Genomic DNA, 20,513 nt, shown 5'->3' on the forward strand with positions numbered 1-20,513 from the left:
AGTTTTCCCTGTTAATGATAGTGGCTATTTAAAACACATTTATGGCTTCAGAACTAATGAGTTCATTGGCTTTTCAAATGGTTTCTAAATGTTCTCTTGTTCATAAAGCTACTGCATTTTCCCAAATCCAGTTTTTTTGTTATTTTTGATAACCAGGAAGAAAAGTGTGAAGGAAATATATGCTGCAAAGCAGACTATGTTGCACACCAATATGTCTGTGGGCTCATTAATGTTGATGCAGATGTTAGGAACTGAAAATGGAACACAGATGGGTTTTTGCACAGTTCATTACTTAGGCTGAAAACACAGTTTGTTTATGTGTGCACACATCGATGCGTCCTCCTCTGAGAGGGTGAATCTGAGCCGCAGCAGAAGGTTCCTCCTGCAGACGCTGGGAGCACTGGGAGGCTCAGCAGAGACGCTTTCCCTTGGTGTTCACCAGTAAACCAAAGCTGGGTGAAGCTGTGGAATCGACTGAGTATCCTGTTGGCTCTTACGTTTTAAAAAGAAAATTAATCGATAAAGACAGTGAGGTGGAAATTGTGACTGAGCTTTAAACTTCAGAAATTTGCTAGAAAAAAATAAAATAATTTGAGATTATCCTCAGAAATTTTCCAAAAAAAAAGCAAGGAAATTTCTGGCCCTTTAGAACTAAAAATAATAATAATAATAATAATAATAATAATAATAATAATAATAATAATAATAATAATAATAAATCCTGAGATTAATCTGTAGAAAACACAGATTTTTTAAGTTTAAGAATCAAAACATTGCTATAAAAAACTCAGATAATTTGAGATTAATCTCAAAAATGTTCACGAAAAAAAGCAAGGAAATTTCCTTTTTCTAGAAAGTTTTTGAGTTTTAAAAGTCAAAAATTTGCTAGAAAAATCTCTGATATTTTGCGATTAATCTCAGAAACTTTGCAACAATTTTCACAAGTGAGTGTAAACGTTGAGTTGGGGGCATGACCAGAAGAAAATTATTTTGATTTAAAGCAGGGGTGTCCAAAGTTTGGCATGCCGCCCTCTGAATAATTTGGTCCTTCATCACAGTTCCTGAATAGCCTAGATCTGGTTTGCTAGTTTATGCAGCTGATGTTGAGGTAAAATTCAGAAAATATACAATTAAAATATTAAAATATAAAATTCAATATGGAATAAAAGGTATCCATGCATACTTTTGCTTTTAATTTATTAGTAACAGGGACCTAAAACATCCAGTGGGTTTTCCTAAAATGCAATTTTGGTCATTTATTACAATTAGCTAAATAAATGAGCCACATCCTGTTCTTGCTGCTAAAAATATATATTTTTTAAAAAATCCAGAAAAAGATGAACAATTTAGGATATTGTTTACTGTTTTGTTGTGGCAAACCTTCAAATTTACTTATTTGCTTATTTCATTAAAATGTTCTGTTTAGTTTGTTGTTTATTAAACATTTAAAAACAGATTAGTTTTTGCAGTTTTCATTGGAAAGTAAAATATAAAAAAAACAAACTTTTGCGGCTCCTGAATAGTTTCAATTTGACATTTTTGGCCCTCGTACCGAAAAGTTTGTTCACCGCTGGTTTAAAGTGACAAAAGACCCTAAAACAGCTCAAAATAGGCTGAACTGACCAGACTAAAATCTCATTTTCTAAGAATAAATTTTTTAATTTCTAAAAAGATTTATAAACATGTTCTGTACAGCCCATATCCTAACCTGCTCAAGGACGTATAATAAGTCACTAGATCTAAATTCCCCTTTTGCAATTTGATGAAGATGTCAGAAATTTCCAAATTACAGAGAAGTGTGACCATATCCAGATCAAAATCTGCTGGGTCTATGCCAAGTCATTTACACGCAGAAAACTGGATCTCGATAACAATCAAATGCCCAAACAAACAATCCCAAGCTTCTGCAGCTCTATTTTCCATCTGCACCGAACCAGCAGAGCGTCACGCCACTGCAAGCTGTTTGGTTGGGTATGAAATAGGCTTTACACTTGAAGAAACACAGCACACGGGATTGTGTGGGCGTGTGTGCGTGTGTGTGTGGGGGGGTGTTCAACAATAGGAACCTGGCACAATGCTGGAGTCTCAGGTGAGGTCCCAACCTGCAGGTAAAAGGGTCCGGTCCGCGGCTGAGTGCAGGAGGCGGCGGCTCAGGAGAGATGTGTGGAGAGGACAGGCGAGCGTGTTTTGCTTGTCAGCGAAGACAGAGAGAGGCGAGTGCGCCTTGCTACACCTGTCAGACGGATGAACAAAGTACATCTGTTCAACACCCTCGTCCTTTGTAAGGTGTCACAGACTAAGAACGTGGCTTTCTAAAAAACGGATTTCTGCTGTCAGGCTGTTGCTTTGTTTTTCTAAAGCTCAAACAAAGTGATTCAAAACTTAGACACAACAATTCGCAGTCAATTTAACATTTTTGGAGTCAAAAAACAACATTCTTAAGTAACATGACTGACATGACACTGTCATAAACATGAAGGAGTCTTCATCAATGCGTATGACTGTCATAAAGTGTCTTTTGGTAAATAATGACACTTTTAACTGACTTTTAATGCAAGTTTTAATGGAGTATAGCATCCATTAAATCCAGTGGTTATTCTAACTAGCCTTAGCATTCACAGCAGGCTGCAGTGTAGGGAAGGAGCTGTACGGTAGCAGAGAGCAAGAGAGAGGGTGGAGCGGTGCACACACAAGATGATTGACAGCGCTAAGACCCTCCTCCTGGATCTGACTAGTTGTGTCTGACTGGGAGCAGTTGACAGTTGAACTGCAGATTATTGTCTCATGTTACACCGTCATGATGGTTTCAACAAACATATAAGAAACTTTTTGTTTATAAAAGCTAAATATTGAACCTTTAAAATGACCAGAAACAACCACCTGAAATATATCCCTCATTATACAATGAATTTTCTTAATAATTTGAGGGAAGCATTTTTTGGGGGGGGGGTTGTTCAGTACATAATTTCCACAAGTCCGAACTGGAAGTGATTGGCACCATCTTAGTAAGCAACAGCATGAGCAATGCAGAGTTGACCCATGGCAAAATGAAAATATACGGGCACTCTTGACCAATGTGCGAGACTGAAACATACAAAGATGCATGAACAAAATGGCTGCTTTCGGGATCGACCCGTATCAGATGGAGAAGAAAAATATGTCAGACGACATGGACAAGCTGCCTCTGATCTTATGTTAGGGAAACACTAAGGAGGAGCTTCACAGCCTGAAATCCAGGGACTCATACAATCAATATTTAAATGGACTTGTAAAAGAACTACTACAGTAAATATTTAGCTTAGTATTACACAGACATCGGTAGAGTAGTAAAAATTGTGATTTAGTAATAGTTGTAATGTACTTACTGTTTATAAGTTAGATAGGAGCGAGCTAGTACTAAGCCTATAGCTTGTTTATTGTTGTCATAGCAACTGGAATGACAATAACAAGATGGCTGTCAGCTAAAGTTCACTGAAGTGTGACGTCGCATGAAAACTACGCATTAAATTAAAGTTTTGATGACAAGTATGAACAGCTAAAGGCAAAATATAAACTTTTTCAATACATTTGTATTGTTGGTATTACAATAATAAAGCCTTTACAAACCTTGAAAATTCTATATTATTCCAGTTTATACTGACTAATCTCTGGGCAGTAGCTGGCTGCCACAGGTGACACATGAAAGCTGTCATACTGGCTGATGGGTTGATCTTTCCCGTTGAGAAAAAAATTCAGCTGCACACCAAGGGGGGAGGCTTTCTTTTCATGCTTTTCTTTTTTTCCCCCCTTGTGGAATTGTGGAATAGAAAAGACGAAGAGCACAAGGTGCTTTTGCCACCTGCACAAAGTCATCCTTTTCAATACAAAATTTTGAAAAGAATTGCACCATGTTGCACACAACCTATGACCATTAGGCAATAGCAGGAAAAGGATTACATGGCTGCTTTAACACTGATCCATCAATGCAATACATTTTTAAAAAGCAGGAATTATCTTTCTTAAAGGGTGTTTGCCAGATGGAGGCAGACACATGTACACAGAGCAGTAAATCTGTGCAACTGAATGCATTGATCAGTGAGATTTAAATTTCCAACCTTCTGTTTAGTGTTTATAAGCTGCGTCATCCTCATTTAGACAACAGGGCGACGTTTCAGCTGCATTAGAGGCAGCAGAGAGGAGGATAACAATAAATGTTTTATAGCATTTAACAGATGATTCGAGGCACTTTGACACAATGCAGGAGCAAAAAACAGCTGCATCTCTGCACTGCTTCAAACTGAGTAATGAACATTACACACAAGCTGCAGAATAAAACAACAAATCACAGGAAGAAGAGGGCTCCTCTGTCTCCTACCGCGGCCAAAAACCATTGAAAACCAGTCATCCAAGTAACGCAAAACTCATCGCATCACGCTGTCAGCTTACCTGAAATATTACGATGGAGTATTAGGGCCACACTGAGAAATAAAAAGAAATAAAATTACGAGAATTTTACAAGAAGTCCTATAATTACTGGAATAAAGTAATGAAATTACAGGAAGAAAGTAATGACATTATGAGAATAAAGTCATAAAATTATGAGAATAATTTTGTTCAAAAATTAAGTCAAAATGATACAAGAATAAAGTAATGATGTTCCAACTTAGTTCTCAAAATATTATGACTTTTTTCTCGTAATTTTGTTTTTATACTTTTTTGTTAGTATTGCCTAATACTCTCCCAGATGTACTAATTGGACTGTTGCACATCTTGCCATTGCACAACTGGATTGACAGCTATCCTCTGCTAAGGTTTCTAAAAAAATAACACAAAAAGCTTTTTAATGACTCCGTCAATCATAAATGCATCTTAATAAATTGGAAATTGTTTGTAAATAAGCTCCAAATATGAAACCCAAGTAGGCCTACGCTTATTACAATAATTTAATATTAAAATAATTTACTCCAATGTCTTTGCAGCTGAAGTGGAGAATGTGTTGTATGCATTTCTACATGAACAGAAAACCACCTTTTCTATGTTTCCAAGACTTAAAAAAATAAAGAAAGCATATTTCCATTACAGTAACCTCTGTCATACTTTCATGAACTCAGCAAGGCGTCCTGCTAATCAAGACTTTTCAAACAAACCGGAGGTGTTACAAAGAGCAGAAGTGATTGCATCAATTAAACTAAATCAAAATCTTCATGAAGGTTCTTTTTTTCCCATGTTACGTCAAATCACATGTATAAAAAATTTTTTAAAAGATGAATTTCTAAATTAAAATGAATGAAACACTCCTTCAAAACTAGAGTTATCATCTCACTCTTCTGATGATAGAAGAAAATATATTTAATATTTACAACAACAGAGTGAAGAAAACTGTCTATTTTGCAACAAAGTACCTTTGAGGTAAGTTTTCATAAAATAAAACTTTAATTTGAGGTTACCTTGAGGACAGAGTGAGACTCCAGGGTTTAGGAGAAAAACTTTCAATCACAATTTAAATCTTGGCTATCTAACAAGTTGGCAAATGGTCTTTAAATACATTAAAGGAGAGATTAAAAGCCACTAAGTAGACTAGTGCATTTGAAGAAGAAAATAAATATTAATGAATTCACTTTTTAAGACATTACAAAGAGGCTTTCCAACTTTCTTAGTGTTACCTAATAGTATTCTCTATAAGTCGTGATGGAAATACGTCTGACTTAAGTTCTGACCTTTTAAGGACCATTAGTGTACCGCTTTCATATTCAAACATTTTAGCAAAGCCAAAGCAGGTTTTTTTGTTGACTTATCTTATCCAGTTTATCACGAAAAGCTGAAAGCATCCACTTTACATATGTTATAATGAAATATTTATAGAAAACGGTGCCATTAAATGTACAAAACACCTACTATATTCTAATTCCACTGCTTTCAAAGATAACTGTGTATTGTATGATAAACAGCTTGCCGTATTCAAACGTTTTTGTCCAGCGCCACTCCAAGTTGTGACAGCAACAGGTAGCGTACGTTCATTAGCATTAGCATTAGCATTAGCATTAGCAACACAGACATGAGCTAGCATGCTTACATTAGCGTAGAAACAGAAGCTATTCATAATACTTTTTTTGTTTTCATTTCTTGTTCACATTTTCAACTTTGCTTTTTTTTCTTATCTGTTTTTGTTAGCTTAGCTAAAATAGCTTCTTCTCGTTTACATCCAGATTGCTGTGACATGAGGGAAATTAACCTGCTTCAGTGTTTTCTGCCCATTTTACTCATACATAAGTACACAAAATTAAAAACACAATAATTTATGTGAGTTTATTGGTTTGGAAATAGTCTAACCCAATTTAAAACATCATTCAAAAAATATATCTGTAATTTAATTTAGTTTAATAAAGTGGAATCAGAAGAAATTACGATGTGGATGTTTGACAATAAAGCTTGCATGAGTTGTGACAACCTCTGCATCTGAAATGACTCTGAAAAAGCAAATCTGAACAACAGCCAACACCCATATAAGTGCTCCGTGTGCCTCAACCCTGCACAAACACACCCATCGATTCCCAATTCTCTCACATGGAGGAGTGCAGATGCTGTAACCTTTTGCTGTTGGTCCCATCAGAGTGAAAAACAGAGCTGAGTGGAGGGAACGTCACGCTGCAAATGGGCTTTTGGATTCTCATTGGGATTCAGGGAGCCAAACCCTTGTTTCTTTCTCGATCTGTGAGCCCAAAACAAACGCACAGACCCGCTTCTCTGCGCCTCTCTCTGCATATTGATGGGGTTATCCACAGCGCCATCTTGTGGATATTTCAAACTCTCTCTGTCTAAATTGCTTTTATTTTGGTCATTTTGGTCACACTGCGTCTTATATCTCCTTCTAAAACATCGTAAGAATTAGGAAACAGCTGAAGATTTTAGTATTTATGGAGCAACACTGTCTGGTATGATAAACACACCCTCACCGTCCTTCCCACAGATCTACACACACACACCCAACCAGCTCATGTAGATTAAAAACCCAATCCAATCTGATGTGTGCGTGCTCTGGCATGAAACCCGCTTCCCTGGGGTGTGAAAGTGGTGCAAACCCTCCGCTTGTGTTCTGATGCTGCCATCTGGATCCCAGTGGGAAGCACCGGCTTTAAAAAACAGCTCCAGCAGACTCACCACCCGTTTGCACCTTTTATCCAGAAGGGATCAAGGCGAAGGATTTCAGCCAAACCATGTCCTGCTAATTAAGATTTGTAAATTTGTTTTTTTGCAAAACTCAGCACTGCTAAATCCACTTTTCTTTAATATTCAGACACATCTGTAACCCTTCTCTGTTCATCTCAGGTTCAGTAGGCTGACTTCACAACGCACTCAGGTTCTTTGAATTTATTCTATCAAGAGAGAAAATCAAGTTGTAGTTAACATCAGTTCAGCAGTTTCTGGCCCTATACATTAAAATAAAAAGATAAAATACAATAAATAATCCTAAACAAACTACAGAGCAATGGTTCCCAATGAACCGCTGACCGCAGTTAGCAGCAGTTAACACTTGTAAAATTAAACACTGCAACAACAATGATAAAAGTTGAAAACTTATACAAAACCTGGCAGAAGTACACATGAAACCCTGTACTTAGTTAAAGTTCTCCTAAATGTATGTTAAAATATAATACTTGTAAAGAAAACAAAGAGTTGATACCAGTTTCTGGCGGCAACAGAAAAAAGGGGGCGGAGCTGTCAGTTACTGGTTGCTATGTAATCTCAGGAGAAAATACATTTTTAGCTAAACAAAATCAGTTTGAAGGATGAATAAATGAGTTTTGGCAAACTTCACATCTACAATATGTGAAAATAAAAGCCTTTTACACATCTGGCTCTAGTTTTATATGAAAATGTGAATTTATTTCTTTTTTAATTTTGAAAGGGATCAATGATATTTGGCAGACTCAACTCTGCAGTTATAGTAGCTGTAATTATGTCATCTTACTTAAGTAATTTAGCATTATTTATTGTTTATGGTCTTTCTGAACAAGTAAAAAAAATATATTTGTCTCTTTTAGTCAAATCACTTATTCTTATTTCACTTATAACAAAAAGTTTCTGGACGAATGTTTGACACATAAATGCCTGATATTTGCACATGAGGGCAAGGAAATGCTTCATACAGCAATGCTGTTATCAATTTAAGGAATTATTTACTGAAACCATTCTCGTACATCTTGCTGAAAAATTGCTTGTAAGTTAGTTTTGTCTTATAGTGTACTAAGTTATTTAAGCAAGAAATTAGGTTAAAAAAAATGCGTGGTAAGATTTCTGTTTTGCAGTGTAGAAATCCGCTTTTTATAAATATTTGTCAATAATCAAGTGTGAAAGGAAGCCAATATATTTTTTAGCCAATGCATTGTGTATTATTTTCAGAAAAGATGTTAAAGACAAAAATCAGCCGAATTAACAGAATAAAAAGTTTCAGATTTACAAGACAATACATTTCCAACTAATTTAAACCAAGATGGATTACCATCAGTCCAAATCAGCGATGAGGTCATGATGTACCGCTTAACTCATCAGAACTTTACTTTTGAATCTGTAATGTTTTTCATTTCATCACAGTCCTGCATGGGTTTGCCATAGGCCTCTTCTCACGCTTATTCCAAATGTATTGACCAGCTGGACTCTGTCAGAGGTCGCCATGGAGACGAGCAATCAGGAGGGCGATGGAGCACCGGTGACCTCAGATGTCAGCTTATTCCAGAAGAATGCAGCAGCAGAATACTGATAACAGCTCTGCAGCTCCGTGGCGCAGCCAAAAAAATCCATACTCCACCTTCAGGTGCCCTCAAGATGAAAATGACAGCGTGAAGTCCAGGAATCCGTTTTTTTTTTTCTACAGAAATGTTTGATAGCTGCACAGGAGGGCAAGGAAATACTTAGTAGAACAATGCAGTTCAAAAATAAAACATTAAAATACATAAACATTTTAAAATTGCATTCTTTTTTCTTTTTTTTTGTTTTAGTATATGTCAACTAATAACTTCAGTTTGTTTATTTCCAACCTAAAGTAGGACACTTTTGTTAAAATTGAAGGCTTTCATTTAAGTTGTAATTTATTTGTTTTCTAAACAAATCTAAAACGTTTGACAGAGAACAAAATGAAAATTATTTTTAGCCTCTCAAGTGTACGACTCTGTAGAAGCAACTCTACACTGCAAAAACACAAAACAATATACGACGTCATTTTGTTTAGTTTCTACTGCAAATATGTTAGCACACTTGAAATAAGAGAAAATAAGATTACAAGTAACTTCTCAGAAAGATATATTAGCTAATTTAAGTCAATAATTCCTTAGTATTGATGAAGAAGTACTAGTTCCACTTATGACCATCTATTTTTTCATATATTCCAATGGAACTAGTAATTTTTCCATCAATATTAGGAAATTATTAACTTAAAACATGCTCCTCTACCTTTCTGAAAGATTTCTCAGAAATTAGTTTTGTCTTATTTCAAGTGTACTAAGATATTTTCTCTAGAATCTAGACAAAATTACTTTGTAAGATTTTGTGTTTTTGCAGATCAGCATTTGAAACCATTGTGTCTGAGAACATCACTTTTCAAGTCTATAGTTTTATAGTGGAGGAAACTGAAACTGTGAACTCCCTGATGAACAGGCTTCTTTCTCTGGGTTTGTTTGGCGGGAGGTCATGAATGTTGGGTTGACCCATCAACAATGGGAGCAGGAGTCAACTGAGATTTACAAAAAGTCACAACAAAACATGTTAAATAATAAAAGAGGGAAGGTGCAGCGGCTCCCAGTATAATTTAACTCTTTCTTTGCTTTTGTGGCCTTTCTGTCCAATTTGAACTTTTTTTGTTTTATTATTGTTACAAGGCTATGGTCACATATTTTTGTGTTTGGCTTTTATTTGTTTTATTTTTTTTATCTATATAATAAAAGTTGAACCAGTTTGTAAGCCTACACACCAGCACTGGAAAATGGCAAAAATAGAACATTATGTATTTTCTTTGTACTTTTTATTTACAAAAAGGCAAAGCATGATATCACTCAACGCTGAGGCATGTTATACCACACAAACCAGATGTAAATTTAGGTATTTAATATGCAAAGTGGCTCAACTGCAACGACTATGCGTAATTCTGGCCGCTAGATGGCGACAGAGCAACGGCAATATGAAATTGCATCGAAAGGCGTCAGTGGGATAATTAAAGCAGTTTGGCTATGTGGAGGTTTGAGACAAACCAGCAGGAGATTTTCTCGGTGGAATACAACTTAAGTGACTTAAGAAAAACAAGAACTGGCTGTATAAATTGAAATTGATTCTGAATTTTAATTCTAATTAATGCATACAGCTTGAAATATTCATGCAAACTTCAGATGTGTTTGGTTCGCGTTCTGGTTTGACAAAAACAGTTACTGCAGTTTCACAAGGACAAATATACAAACATATGAAGTGTTGTTTGATTCAAAGACATCACTCGTTTCTTTTAAATTTCCTTTTTTTGTTTTGTTAATCTGTGCAAACGTAGAAAAATTAGTCAAGAACAAAAACAGAATATTCATTGTTGACAGTCTCATTTTTTGCTGCCAATATACAAACTTCTTCAGTTGCAGCGAAGGATTAAACAACATGCTGGTGCTGGAGGAAAATCCTCATTCCTCTTTTTGACATTTAATGACAAAGTCCATCAGAAAAAAACTAAATCACTCATCAGGATTGATCCATTAAAGCTGAGAGAAAAGCTGAGCAGCGTTGTCAACATTTACCGGTTCCTTTGGTGGCTCTTTCGGACCCTAAAAAACCCAAAACATGTGTTATTATCTGTGTCATAAAAGTACCTAAAGCATTAAACATTTTCGTCCTCTACCTGTGTTTGTTTCTTTGTTTGCGGAGCAACACTTTTGGAAATGCTCTTCACATCCCTCTGCACCTCCGTAAATATCTGGTTTAGGTTTTCCACCTTCTCATTTTTCATTGCACTGATCTGTCCAAACACAACACACACCAAAGCAGCAGGTGTAAACGCTACACTGAATTGGATATATATAAGATATATGGAGGGGATGGATAATACATGTGCATAATTAATGGGGGAAGGGTAAAGTCTCACTTTTTTTAGAGATGTTGTGACAGGTTTTGCTTTGTTCTTCATCTTCAGATGCCTGTTTGCTACTTGGAAGACACTCTTCTGTTTTTTTCCTTTCTGTTTATTCTTCGCCATGTTACCTGAAGGAAACGGAAAAACAGCAACAGAGAAATATTTAATAAAAAACAGACTATTCCAGAACAAAACTAGTCTCTGTGTGGATAACACTGTCTTTCCAGCATCCTAAAAATGTCTTCTCACATTCTTATGTTGTTCATACTTGCATATAATTGTTTAAAAATATTAAGATAGCACATTTAGGTATCCAGATATCACATTATGGCTGATTTCTTTTATTGTTAATTAACCTATCAGAAGCTTCTAACGCTTTGACATCATCTACATCGTCCAGAATTTTCCCAAGCTGGTTGAAAGCCCAGCAGTCTTATTGTATGCAAACTTCTGACTTTAAAGGAAGTAATAAACTAAACTAGTAAATTCTCTGCCTTATTCTGGTAGTTAAACTGCATTTATGAACCCAAATAAAAAATAAATAAATAAAAATAAAGCAGATGTCGTTATTTTGCAGATTTATTTTCTGAAATAAATCTGTATAACAATCATTTTATATCCTAAATGTTGGAAACGTTTACTTAAACAAAAAGCTGCAAGCTACTAGTTGTTTTTAGCGCTTGATTTTCTAGCTGCATTAAACTACTAAAATAGGTCAAATCACGTTCCGCTAGATGTTTATGTTCTTTAATGTTGTTTTAATAGTTGACAAATACGATTCTAAAACAATTAACCTTTCATACAATGTGCTCTTTGACTAATACCGAACTCGTTATTGTGAGCTCTTCACTTTCCACGTTGTAAACAAATGCGTAATCACAAGGTACATTTTAGCCAAACAGGCTAACAGCCATAGAGAAGCCAAGTAGGAGCCAAAAATCGAAATCAGAAAACAGAAGCACGAAATAAAGTTTTCATACCTTTTTCATATGAGGAGCAATGTTTGTGAATTCATGTGCTACAAACGTGCCCTGCCGGTTACGTCACTTGCGTGCGACGACGCAATAAAATGACTGGTATTGTGAAACCTGTCAATGCGGGCGCCATCTTGGTCAGGTGGGTCTAAGGGAAGCTTTAACCAACAGGTGTCGAACTCCAGTCCTCAAGGGCCGCTGTTCTGCAACTTTTAGATGTGCCTCTTCTGCACCACACCTGAATAGAATAACTAGGTCATTAGCGAGACTTTGGAGAACTGATCTACACAAGAAGGAGGTAATTAAACCATTTCATTCCAGTGTTTGGTACCTGTGGCACACTCCATAACGGCCCTCGAGAACTGAAGTTTGACACCCCTGCTTTAACCTGACTCATATTATATTATATTATATTATATTATATTATATTATATTATATTATATTATATTATATTTGAGAAGTGTAAAACAGGATTAGGTTGTAAAACAAACTTTGCAAACTTTGAATATCTCAGAGTTCTGTTTCCTTGTTGCTAAGTATGGTCAAATAATCTAGTGTCTGTATGTACAAATGTATCCAAAAAGACATAGACAGCAGTTAAATAAAAAGGTAGTTTATGCACTGAATACAAATCCACTCCGCCGTTTTAAGATTGCTAATTGTAAAAAATATTAAAGCAATACTTTAATGGTACATAAAAACCACATAAAACCCCTATAAAATACAAACAATTTTGCCTTTCTGGTGCACTAAAACTCTTGCAGTTCTGCTTAGCACCACCAGATGGTGCCATTACACAAATAATTACCCCTTCCCTCCAGCTTGCAAGATCTTCACGCAGCACCGCGATGCAAACCTCATTATGTCATTGTCATGCTGCACTGAGGAGTAGCTGCCATTGGGCTGCAAATGATAATCTACAAGGTCTGTGGAAATTCTCAATGAGACTGAATAAATAATTATCTGAAATTATTTCATTGAGTTGTCACATTTATTATGTACTTAGTGTTATAAACATATGGAGGTGAAGATGCATGTTTTGCGTTTTAATGTAATTTTGTTGAGCTCGTCTAATAAATTATGACTTTATTATTAAATGAAGGTATTAACAATCTGAGATTGATTATAAATTGCAACAAAAAAAATAAGCTAAAAACAATCTTCTTCCTTTTTAGCATAATTTTTCTTTTAGCTTTTGTAATTTGACAATTACTGGTATAATTGAAGTCCGGTTTCACCTTGCGCCGCCACCCTGTACTGCGTCACGTCATTGCGTAATATGCAGCAAAATCCATTAGATGAACACCGAACGCGCATCAATCTGCATGTTCCTCCGGCAGGAATGAAGAATTTGGAGCCTTGGATTGATACGGAGCGTCGCTTCAGCGCGTCTAAACTCCTCCCGTGGTCACTATACGAGGGCATCATGTGGCCACCACCAGCCTGGCAGACGCGCTGCGCACAGGCTATATAAGCTCGGCAGCTGTCAGGTGGAGGACACTGGCAGCTCTGCACTGCATTGCTCTGTACTGCGCTGGGAGATTACACAGCCTCTGCAGAAAACACATTAGCCATGTCTCACGCTTGGGGATACGGAGCGGATACCGGTGAGGCGCTGTTTGGATGGTGCAGCAATAAAATTAATATTAGAACCAGTCATAGGAACGGGAAGGGTGCTGAATAAATTAAAGCATAATGCGCATCCTCTGAACTCTGCAGAGGTTTTTGTGTCATCAGAATATGACTAATGCGTTTTGGGGAAATTTTACGCACAGATTCCTCCCCCAAAATGCATTTTATACACACAAAGCTTCCTGAAATTAATCCAATTAATTTTTTTTTACTATACGCATGATTTCTAGGACCCGACAAATGGGCTGACAGCTTCCCAATCGCGAACGGACCCCGCCAGTCGCCCATCGACATCGTTCCGGGTGAAGCGTCGTACGACCCGGCGCTGAAGCCGCTCGTCCTGAAGTACGACCCATCCACCTGCCTGGAGATCCTCAACAACGGCCATTCCTTCCAAGTGACCTTCCTAGACGACATTGACAGCTCAAGTTAGTATCCAGCTCTGAATACTGCGTGGATTCTTAAGGTCAACAGGGCAACATTCCTCCAGTTACTTAAGATTTCCACGTTCCAGCCTAATTCATGTTAATTTAATTCAACATGATAATCTTAAGGGGCTTTACAAGACAAGCAGGTGAAATTTACAGCCAGTTATATCAAATCAATCTGATACAAAATGGTCATGTAGATTATTGGCTGCAGATCATGGTGTGCTGTAAGTGTAAGCAAACTAATTTATAGATTTGTGCCTTGATTTTAGAATGGTTTTAAGTTTAAAACAAATTGTCTTTAGTCAAACAATAATTTGTACTAATACCTGGATTTCTTCATTGTTGTATAAGTAATATTACAATCATAATTTGCAAACCAAGCTAAATGCAATTATGTAAATTAAAATAACATGCCAGAAATTAAGAAAAACTAAAACAACTTCATGTATCACACTTACTGACAACTTTCTTTCTCTATCTGTAGACATATATAATTGGTATTTATATTTTACTTTCTATTTGTTGACTTTGTAGCTTCCTAGTATCCTGGCCTTAGATCTTCTTATGTGAATCAGAAATGATACATTTGGAGTTAGATGGTTAAGATTAAGAACAAATGATTTAATGATTTTCAGGATTTCCACCAATGCTGAACAGATTTTACTGTCTATTTTACAGTCCCACAAATAGATTTTAATTTAAATGTTCTTTCTTCTATTGAATTGTAAATTAAAAGAAAAGTACAAAGCATGCAGATACTGGAAAAGAAAGCCCCTGGTAACCGTTTCTCATGGCAACTTTTAAGCTGGCAGCGAGGTCAATAGTGAAGAAGTGAAGAAGGAAAAGAAAAAGTTGGGGGTTGGTGGTTTTCTTGCTGGAAGAACACAATCTATGGTTGCTTTGTTTTCTTGGTTTGCAATTTTTCTGAATTAATTTACACATTTAATTGAGATTAGAGTGTAATTTCTGCGTCGTTAACTTGGACTGCTCATCTTCTTCCTACTTCTTCTGCATGAAACCTCCGTTTGTCTGCAGGATGTGATTATGCATCATATGTACCCTGTGGAAAACATGAAACATGTCGACTACCTCTATTTGTTTCTTTAACGAAGCGTCACTACTGCTAAATGTTTTGAGCGTCTCAATTATTTCCACTGCTTTGTATTCAGTGCATAAATAGATTATGCACTTTGAACTGTGTTTTGGACATCAGTTCTTATACAACAGGAAATGAGTCTGTTTCATCAAGAAGGAAGTTTGTATCTCATCTTATTTAGGTTGCTCTTTATAATCTTTGTTCAAGGACGTATTTCCTTTGCAGCGTGTTTATGTTTCATCTACCGAAGTGCAACATTCAAACCCTCACTGTGGCTGACTCATACTGAGTGTAGGCTGAGTTGACTGAGGAGTGTTTCCTTTTTTGTCCTCTCTGCAGCTCTGCAAGACGGACCCATCTTATTTAACCACAGACTGAAGCAGTTTCATTTTCACTGGGGGGCTTCAGACGACCACGGGTCTGAACATACTGTGGCCAGGACCAAATACCCAGCTGAAGTAAGAATGCTCTAATATAAAAATATCACATCACGAAAGATTGAAGTTAGAATATAAAGGGTGTAATTCCAGATTCTGTCAGTTAAAGTAAACTTTACATCGTGATAACATGTAAATGTTAATCTCATCAAAAACATACAGAGTGTTGCTTTGATTCTTTCATGCATGTTTGCAAAATCCTAAAGGTGCAGTACATAACTTTTATTTTTAAAATATATATGTTTTTTACATATTTGTGAAAACTGTCACCATGTTCTGACAGTATAATGTGTGACAGATAATCTGTGAAAAGATGGAGCTCCTCCACTTCCATTCCCAACCAAAACCAACCAATCACAGCCAGGAGGCGGGTCTTATCGCTGACAATCTTCCTCATGTACTTGCTTCTACATGTGCTAATGGCAGAGAAACAACTTACTGTTTCAGGAAAGCATGTTCAGCATTCACAACAGGCTATAGTAGAGAGCAGCACCACACAAAACTGTGGTTGAGAGCGCTAAGACCGCTCAATCACAAGGACTATTCGTAGTATTTGGACAGAAAGTGTCCGATTATTTCTCTATTTTCTAAGCCAGCTAATGAGATTAACTGTCTTTTCCATAAAATCTGGGGCACAGAAACAGGTTAAAAGTCATTATTTGGTATTCCTAAATAAAAACATTATTGCACTAATTTATTTCCAGCTCCATCTGGTGCACTGGAACACTAAATATGCAAACTTTGGGGAAGCCGCCAGTCAACCTGATGGGCTTGCTGTAGTTGGAGTCTTCCTAAAGGTAAACATTATTGATTGAAGTCATTCAGTGTAACTTCAACACCTCAGAAAAATGTACACTGGTATGCTATTATTTCCTGTCTTCCAGATTGGTGAAAAAAATCCTAATCTCCAGAAACTTATTGATGCATTTGACTCAATCAAGACCAAAGTACGTATCTACAGAACCACTCTTGTTCATCTTCTGAATCAATGAATTTATGAACTTTTCTGTCATGTACTTTCAGGGCAGCCAATGTTCCTTCGCTGACTTCAACCCTGAGACGTTGCTGCCTGGTTGCCTAGACTACTGGACGTACGAGGGCTCTCTGACCACGCCTCCTCTGCTGGAAAGCGTCACTTGGATCGTCTGCAAAGAGCCAATCAGCGTCAGCTCTGAGCAGGTATTTCTAATTAAAGAGCCCATTCTTCCACGGCTCTGTGAACAAACCTCCTTTTTGCTACGGTCCGAATCAAGGGCCTAATTGTTGGTGTTGCTGGCATTCCTGAAACCTGAAGAACAAACCTCATTTAGGGGGAAGAAATGCAATACAGCACCCCCCCCATTTTAGTCTCAAATGAGAAAAAATTGACACTGCCAACCGAGAGAAAGAGTTCAAATGAGAGTTCACAGAGACGTTACTGGCTTACCACAATGTGCGAGCGAATGTGTGGGGAGTCAGTAGGAAATATTCAACCCACACATGAAAGTCTGAAACTAAAGGGACTTTCATGTATTTAGAGCATGATGCTGCAGCGTTTACAGTAAATATAATTTGTGTCTATCCAAGAACACCAAACACAGCAGACGTTCGACTCAGATTAGTTTGTCTCTGTAGCTCAAGTCCCTTAGCCATGTGAAAAATAACACTGCATGCACAAGTTGCATTTCCTGGAATAAAGACACAAGAGGTGCAGGATAACCTTTCGACTCAATGCCCTTTCAGACTTGGCCCAACATTTACAAGCAAGTAAAAAAAGTCAATAGTCTATCAGCTGATTACAACTATCGCCTAAATTATTCGGCCGAAGCTATGAAAAAATAATAATAATAATTAACTTGCTGTGTGCACTCCCTCATGTGCCAGAAGGTTTGTGAAGGAGTGTGTAAATTATTAACTCATTATCCTGCATTACTGGAAAATCCTTCAAATAGGTCATCTGACACAATCATGTTGCAACTGTTTGGTTAGATTATAGCTGCTTTGCTGCAAGACTACTTAAATATTTTCAGAAATTACAAAGATGGGTCAGATTACATTTTAAAAAACATCTCTTTTGATTACTTTGGAAAGTTAACTTATTGTTCTAATCTATTTTTATTACAAAATCAATACAAAATGTAACATTTATTTGGTATTTAGGGGGTAGGAAGCTACCTGAATTTAGCAGGTTAGCTGTTAGCAATTGTTTTAAAGTATTTTTGATTACAAAACCAATGTAAAATGTGACATTTATATGCTAATCAGTGGCTTGTGAAGCATATGTTGCCTCATAAATCAAGGTTATTTTTGTTTATTTTTATTTTTTGTTCCATTTCATGAATAATTTAAAAGGTTTGACATTTACATGCTCAAGATTTAAGATAAGTAAGAACAGCTAAACTGAACATGGCAGAAAATATTACAGAAAACTTATATGATTTCATTATTTTAAGCTTTTTCTTCTGCCCAAAAACCATTATTTAACCTGGAAATTACCTTTTCAGGGGGGTTTTACTGCAGATTTGATGAGCTATCAATCCTCTAATTTGGGAAAGTAGATTTGCAGCTGATTTAAATGACAGTAATCTGCTCCAGTGAACTGTGTGCAGTGTCTCTGGGATTAAATCAGCATAAGTAAATCACAGGTGGGCTCCTCTGACTACTTTTCTTCTTCTCCTGTTTCACAGATGGCCAAGTTTCGCAGCCTCCTCTTCTCCGGTGAGGGCGAGACCGAATGCTGCATGGTGGACAACTACCGCCCTCCGCAGCCACTCAAAGGTCGCACTGTCCGTGCCTCCTTCAAGTAGTTCCCATCCCCCTCTCCTGCCCTTTTTCCTCCCTTCCCCCTTTCAGAAATACCTTTTTTTTCCCTGGAAACCATAGGAAGAAGACATATCTCTCTTCGTCCAGCTCTAAAGCTCAAATTCCTGTAAAACAGCTGCATTTATTTCTGGATCCAAGAAGCATGGCCTGTTAAAGTTTATTTTTAAAGGGGCAGTATTGTGTATTTTCAGGACACATAGTGCCATAAAATGCTGTCAAGAAAAGAAATTTGATTTTGCAATTTAACACCTTGGAATTGGGCCTCTGTCTCTTTAAGAAGCTCCTGCTTTTTTGGAAACTCCTCCTTCAGGAAGTCATAGCAACAAAGTTTTTCCATTAAACCTGTACCGCTCAGTTCCCCCAAGCATTTCTGCACTCAAAAAGGCTGCCTGGGGAGATAAAAATATTTCTCAAATACGCATGAATTAATCAAACCAACGCTCCAGTTATGTTTTTGACGAGGGATTAGCATTATAACATGATGTAAAGCTAAAACGTTTTACACAATACTGCCTCTTTAAAGTCAAACATGTCATGTTGGCTTAAATATTTTCACCAGAGTGGGGCGCTGCAGAAACCACAGGCTGCATAGCTCCAGTTAATGTGGGAGGATAACAGCATATCACCGTGTGTGAGTTACAAGGTGCCAAAAGTGGACACAGACATGAGGACACTCCCGCTGCCAATCTAGCTGTAATCTCTAACTGCCTGCCAGCCTCTGCAACACAGCAGCTTACTGAACCGCTGCAGCCGCCTCCACTGCAAGTGATTGACTTAGAAAATCCCCCTCTGGCTCATACTCTAACACACACACACCCCCACACACACACACACGTGCAGTCCCATGCAGACATGCAGCCTGAAGGCATTGACCTCCTTATTGATTCAAATTGTACATAAGGCTGACAGCTCCATGACAATAGCTTGTAACGTTTATTTTTATAGTCTATTTTCTTTATTTTTATGATGAATTGTCTCTTAAATCCTGACAGCTTTTTAAATAATTCTTAAATAATGCATTGTGACAAAAATCACCGTCTTTTTTTGCTTAAATCCTGATAATTATAGCAATAAGGAGCAAATTGGCACAATTGTTGAGTATAGGTGAACTGTAGCCCTGTGGCCATACAGCATAGCAGCTAGCATTAAACGCCAATGACGAAACCGTCCTGGGAGGAAAACATGAAAGGTCCTGTCAGCTTTGTGGTCTTTACAATAGAGTGATTAACAAAAGGCCCTTCAGGACGTCTGGGTGCAGCACTTGTTACTCCAGAAAGGTTTGAAAGAAATGTGTAATAGAAAGGTGAATGAGTAATGCAGCTGTTAAAGGTGTGTAATGGTATTTTTTTGGGTGTGAACATTTAATAGTTGAATAAATAAATTTTATGATTAATTTGTGTCTATGCTTCTTTTCTGCTTTGTTTAGTTTATACTAATATATTAGTATATTAGTAAAAAGTATTATTCTTCAAGGTTTAAAAAATTTTGCACATTTTTATGCTTCCATTTGAGTTTCTACAGCTTTAAAAAAAAAAAAAGCATCCCGTTGTTTTTGTTTTTTTTGAAAGTAAGTAGGAATGTAACGTAACAAGTCAGCAGTCACTGGCGGTCACCTAGCAACCCCAGTGAAGCCCATTCCGTTACCTAGCAACCAAAATTGAACTCCAGCACAGCTGGTTGCACCTCTGTATACGCTGTAAAATGGCTGATGGAAAAGAGAAGTGTTTTGTTCTTAACTTACCATTCAGAAACCACTTGCTACATTCTTGTCAGTTGTGGAGGAGGCTCCACTTCTGCTTTTCAAAGTTGTATAAGTGCACATCTGTTTGCCCTCCTTTTCACATGTAAGTGTGGCCAGCAAGCAATTTATTTGGATTTAAAATGACGAGAGGCATTTCATTCTGAAAGGAGAACTAACTAGACTAAAATCTCATTTAAAAATCTAAGACTGATTTTATGCAAACAAAATGTAATGAGCATGTTTTGTATCGGCCATAAATTTATCCAAACCTGTTCAAGGAAGCATAAGAGGTCACCTTTAAAATTGACTAAATGACTAAATT

At 36.9% G+C, this 20,513-nt stretch overlaps 2 protein-coding genes and 2 long non-coding RNA genes across 5 annotated transcripts; 1 reads left to right on the forward strand and 3 right to left on the reverse strand.

Annotated features, from left to right (window-relative positions):
- Positions 1-269: 269 nt before the first annotated feature.
- Positions 270-3,431, reverse strand: LOC114136401 (uncharacterized). Of its 2 annotated transcripts, none has more exons than XR_003593785.1 (3): positions 3,366-3,431; positions 2,103-2,233; positions 270-492 (listed from the first exon to the last, which is right to left on the reverse strand). It is a non-coding gene; the product is annotated as an uncharacterized LOC114136401 (long non-coding RNA). The 2 variants fall into 2 exon arrangements; XR_003593784.1 differs by having other exon boundaries at positions 2,067-2,233.
- A 3,096-nt stretch (positions 3,432-6,527) lies between these two features.
- LOC114136872 (uncharacterized) lies at positions 6,528-20,269 on the reverse strand. Its single transcript, XR_003593882.1, has 3 exons — positions 20,144-20,269; positions 16,259-16,261; positions 6,528-6,538 (listed from the first exon to the last, which is right to left on the reverse strand). It is a non-coding gene; the product is annotated as an uncharacterized LOC114136872 (long non-coding RNA).
- Positions 9,978-12,212, reverse strand: rbis (ribosomal biogenesis factor). The gene is made up of 4 exons (XM_028005255.1): positions 12,058-12,212; positions 11,090-11,205; positions 10,847-10,963; positions 9,978-10,772 (listed from the first exon to the last, which is right to left on the reverse strand). The coding sequence occupies exons 2-4, from the start codon at positions 11,198-11,200 to the stop codon at positions 10,704-10,706; spliced, it is 297 nt and encodes a 98-aa protein (XP_027861056.1). The 5' UTR covers positions 11,201-11,205; positions 12,058-12,212; the 3' UTR covers positions 9,978-10,703.
- On the forward strand, positions 13,338-19,843 carry LOC114136870 (carbonic anhydrase 1-like). The gene is made up of 7 exons (XM_028005254.1): positions 13,338-13,659; positions 13,915-14,112; positions 15,551-15,669; positions 16,353-16,445; positions 16,533-16,595; positions 16,672-16,827; positions 18,315-19,843. Exons 1-7 carry the CDS (start codon positions 13,626-13,628, stop codon positions 18,432-18,434), a joined length of 783 nt encoding a protein of 260 aa, XP_027861055.1. The 5' UTR covers positions 13,338-13,625; the 3' UTR covers positions 18,435-19,843.
- Positions 20,270-20,513: the final 244 nt, after the last annotated feature.

This window comes from Xiphophorus couchianus, chromosome 21 (assembly GCF_001444195.1).
Source record: "Xiphophorus couchianus chromosome 21, X_couchianus-1.0, whole genome shotgun sequence".
Classification (NCBI taxonomy): Eukaryota; Metazoa; Chordata; class Actinopteri; order Cyprinodontiformes; family Poeciliidae; genus Xiphophorus; species Xiphophorus couchianus.

Excerpts from the sequence above, each read along its gene's own strand:
- rbis (XM_028005255.1), bottom strand. The coding sequence starts at position 11,200 with ATGGCGAAGAATAAACAGAAAGGAAAAAAACAGAAGAGTGTCTTCCAA. Across the intron at positions 10,964-11,089 it reads TCACAACATCTCTAAAAAAA|ATCAGTGCAATGAAAAATGA; the intron begins GTGAGACTTTAC and ends GTGTTTGGACAG. Across the intron at positions 10,773-10,846 it reads AAACAAAGAAACAAACACAG|GGTCCGAAAGAGCCACCAAA; the intron begins GTAGAGGACGAA and ends TGGGTTTTTTAG.
- LOC114136870 (XM_028005254.1), top strand. The coding sequence starts at position 13,626 with ATGTCTCACGCTTGGGGATACGGAGCGGATACCG. Across the intron at positions 13,660-13,914 it reads GGGATACGGAGCGGATACCG|GACCCGACAAATGGGCTGAC; the intron begins GTGAGGCGCTGT and ends CATGATTTCTAG. Across the intron at positions 14,113-15,550 it reads AGACGACATTGACAGCTCAA|CTCTGCAAGACGGACCCATC; the intron begins GTTAGTATCCAG and ends TCCTCTCTGCAG.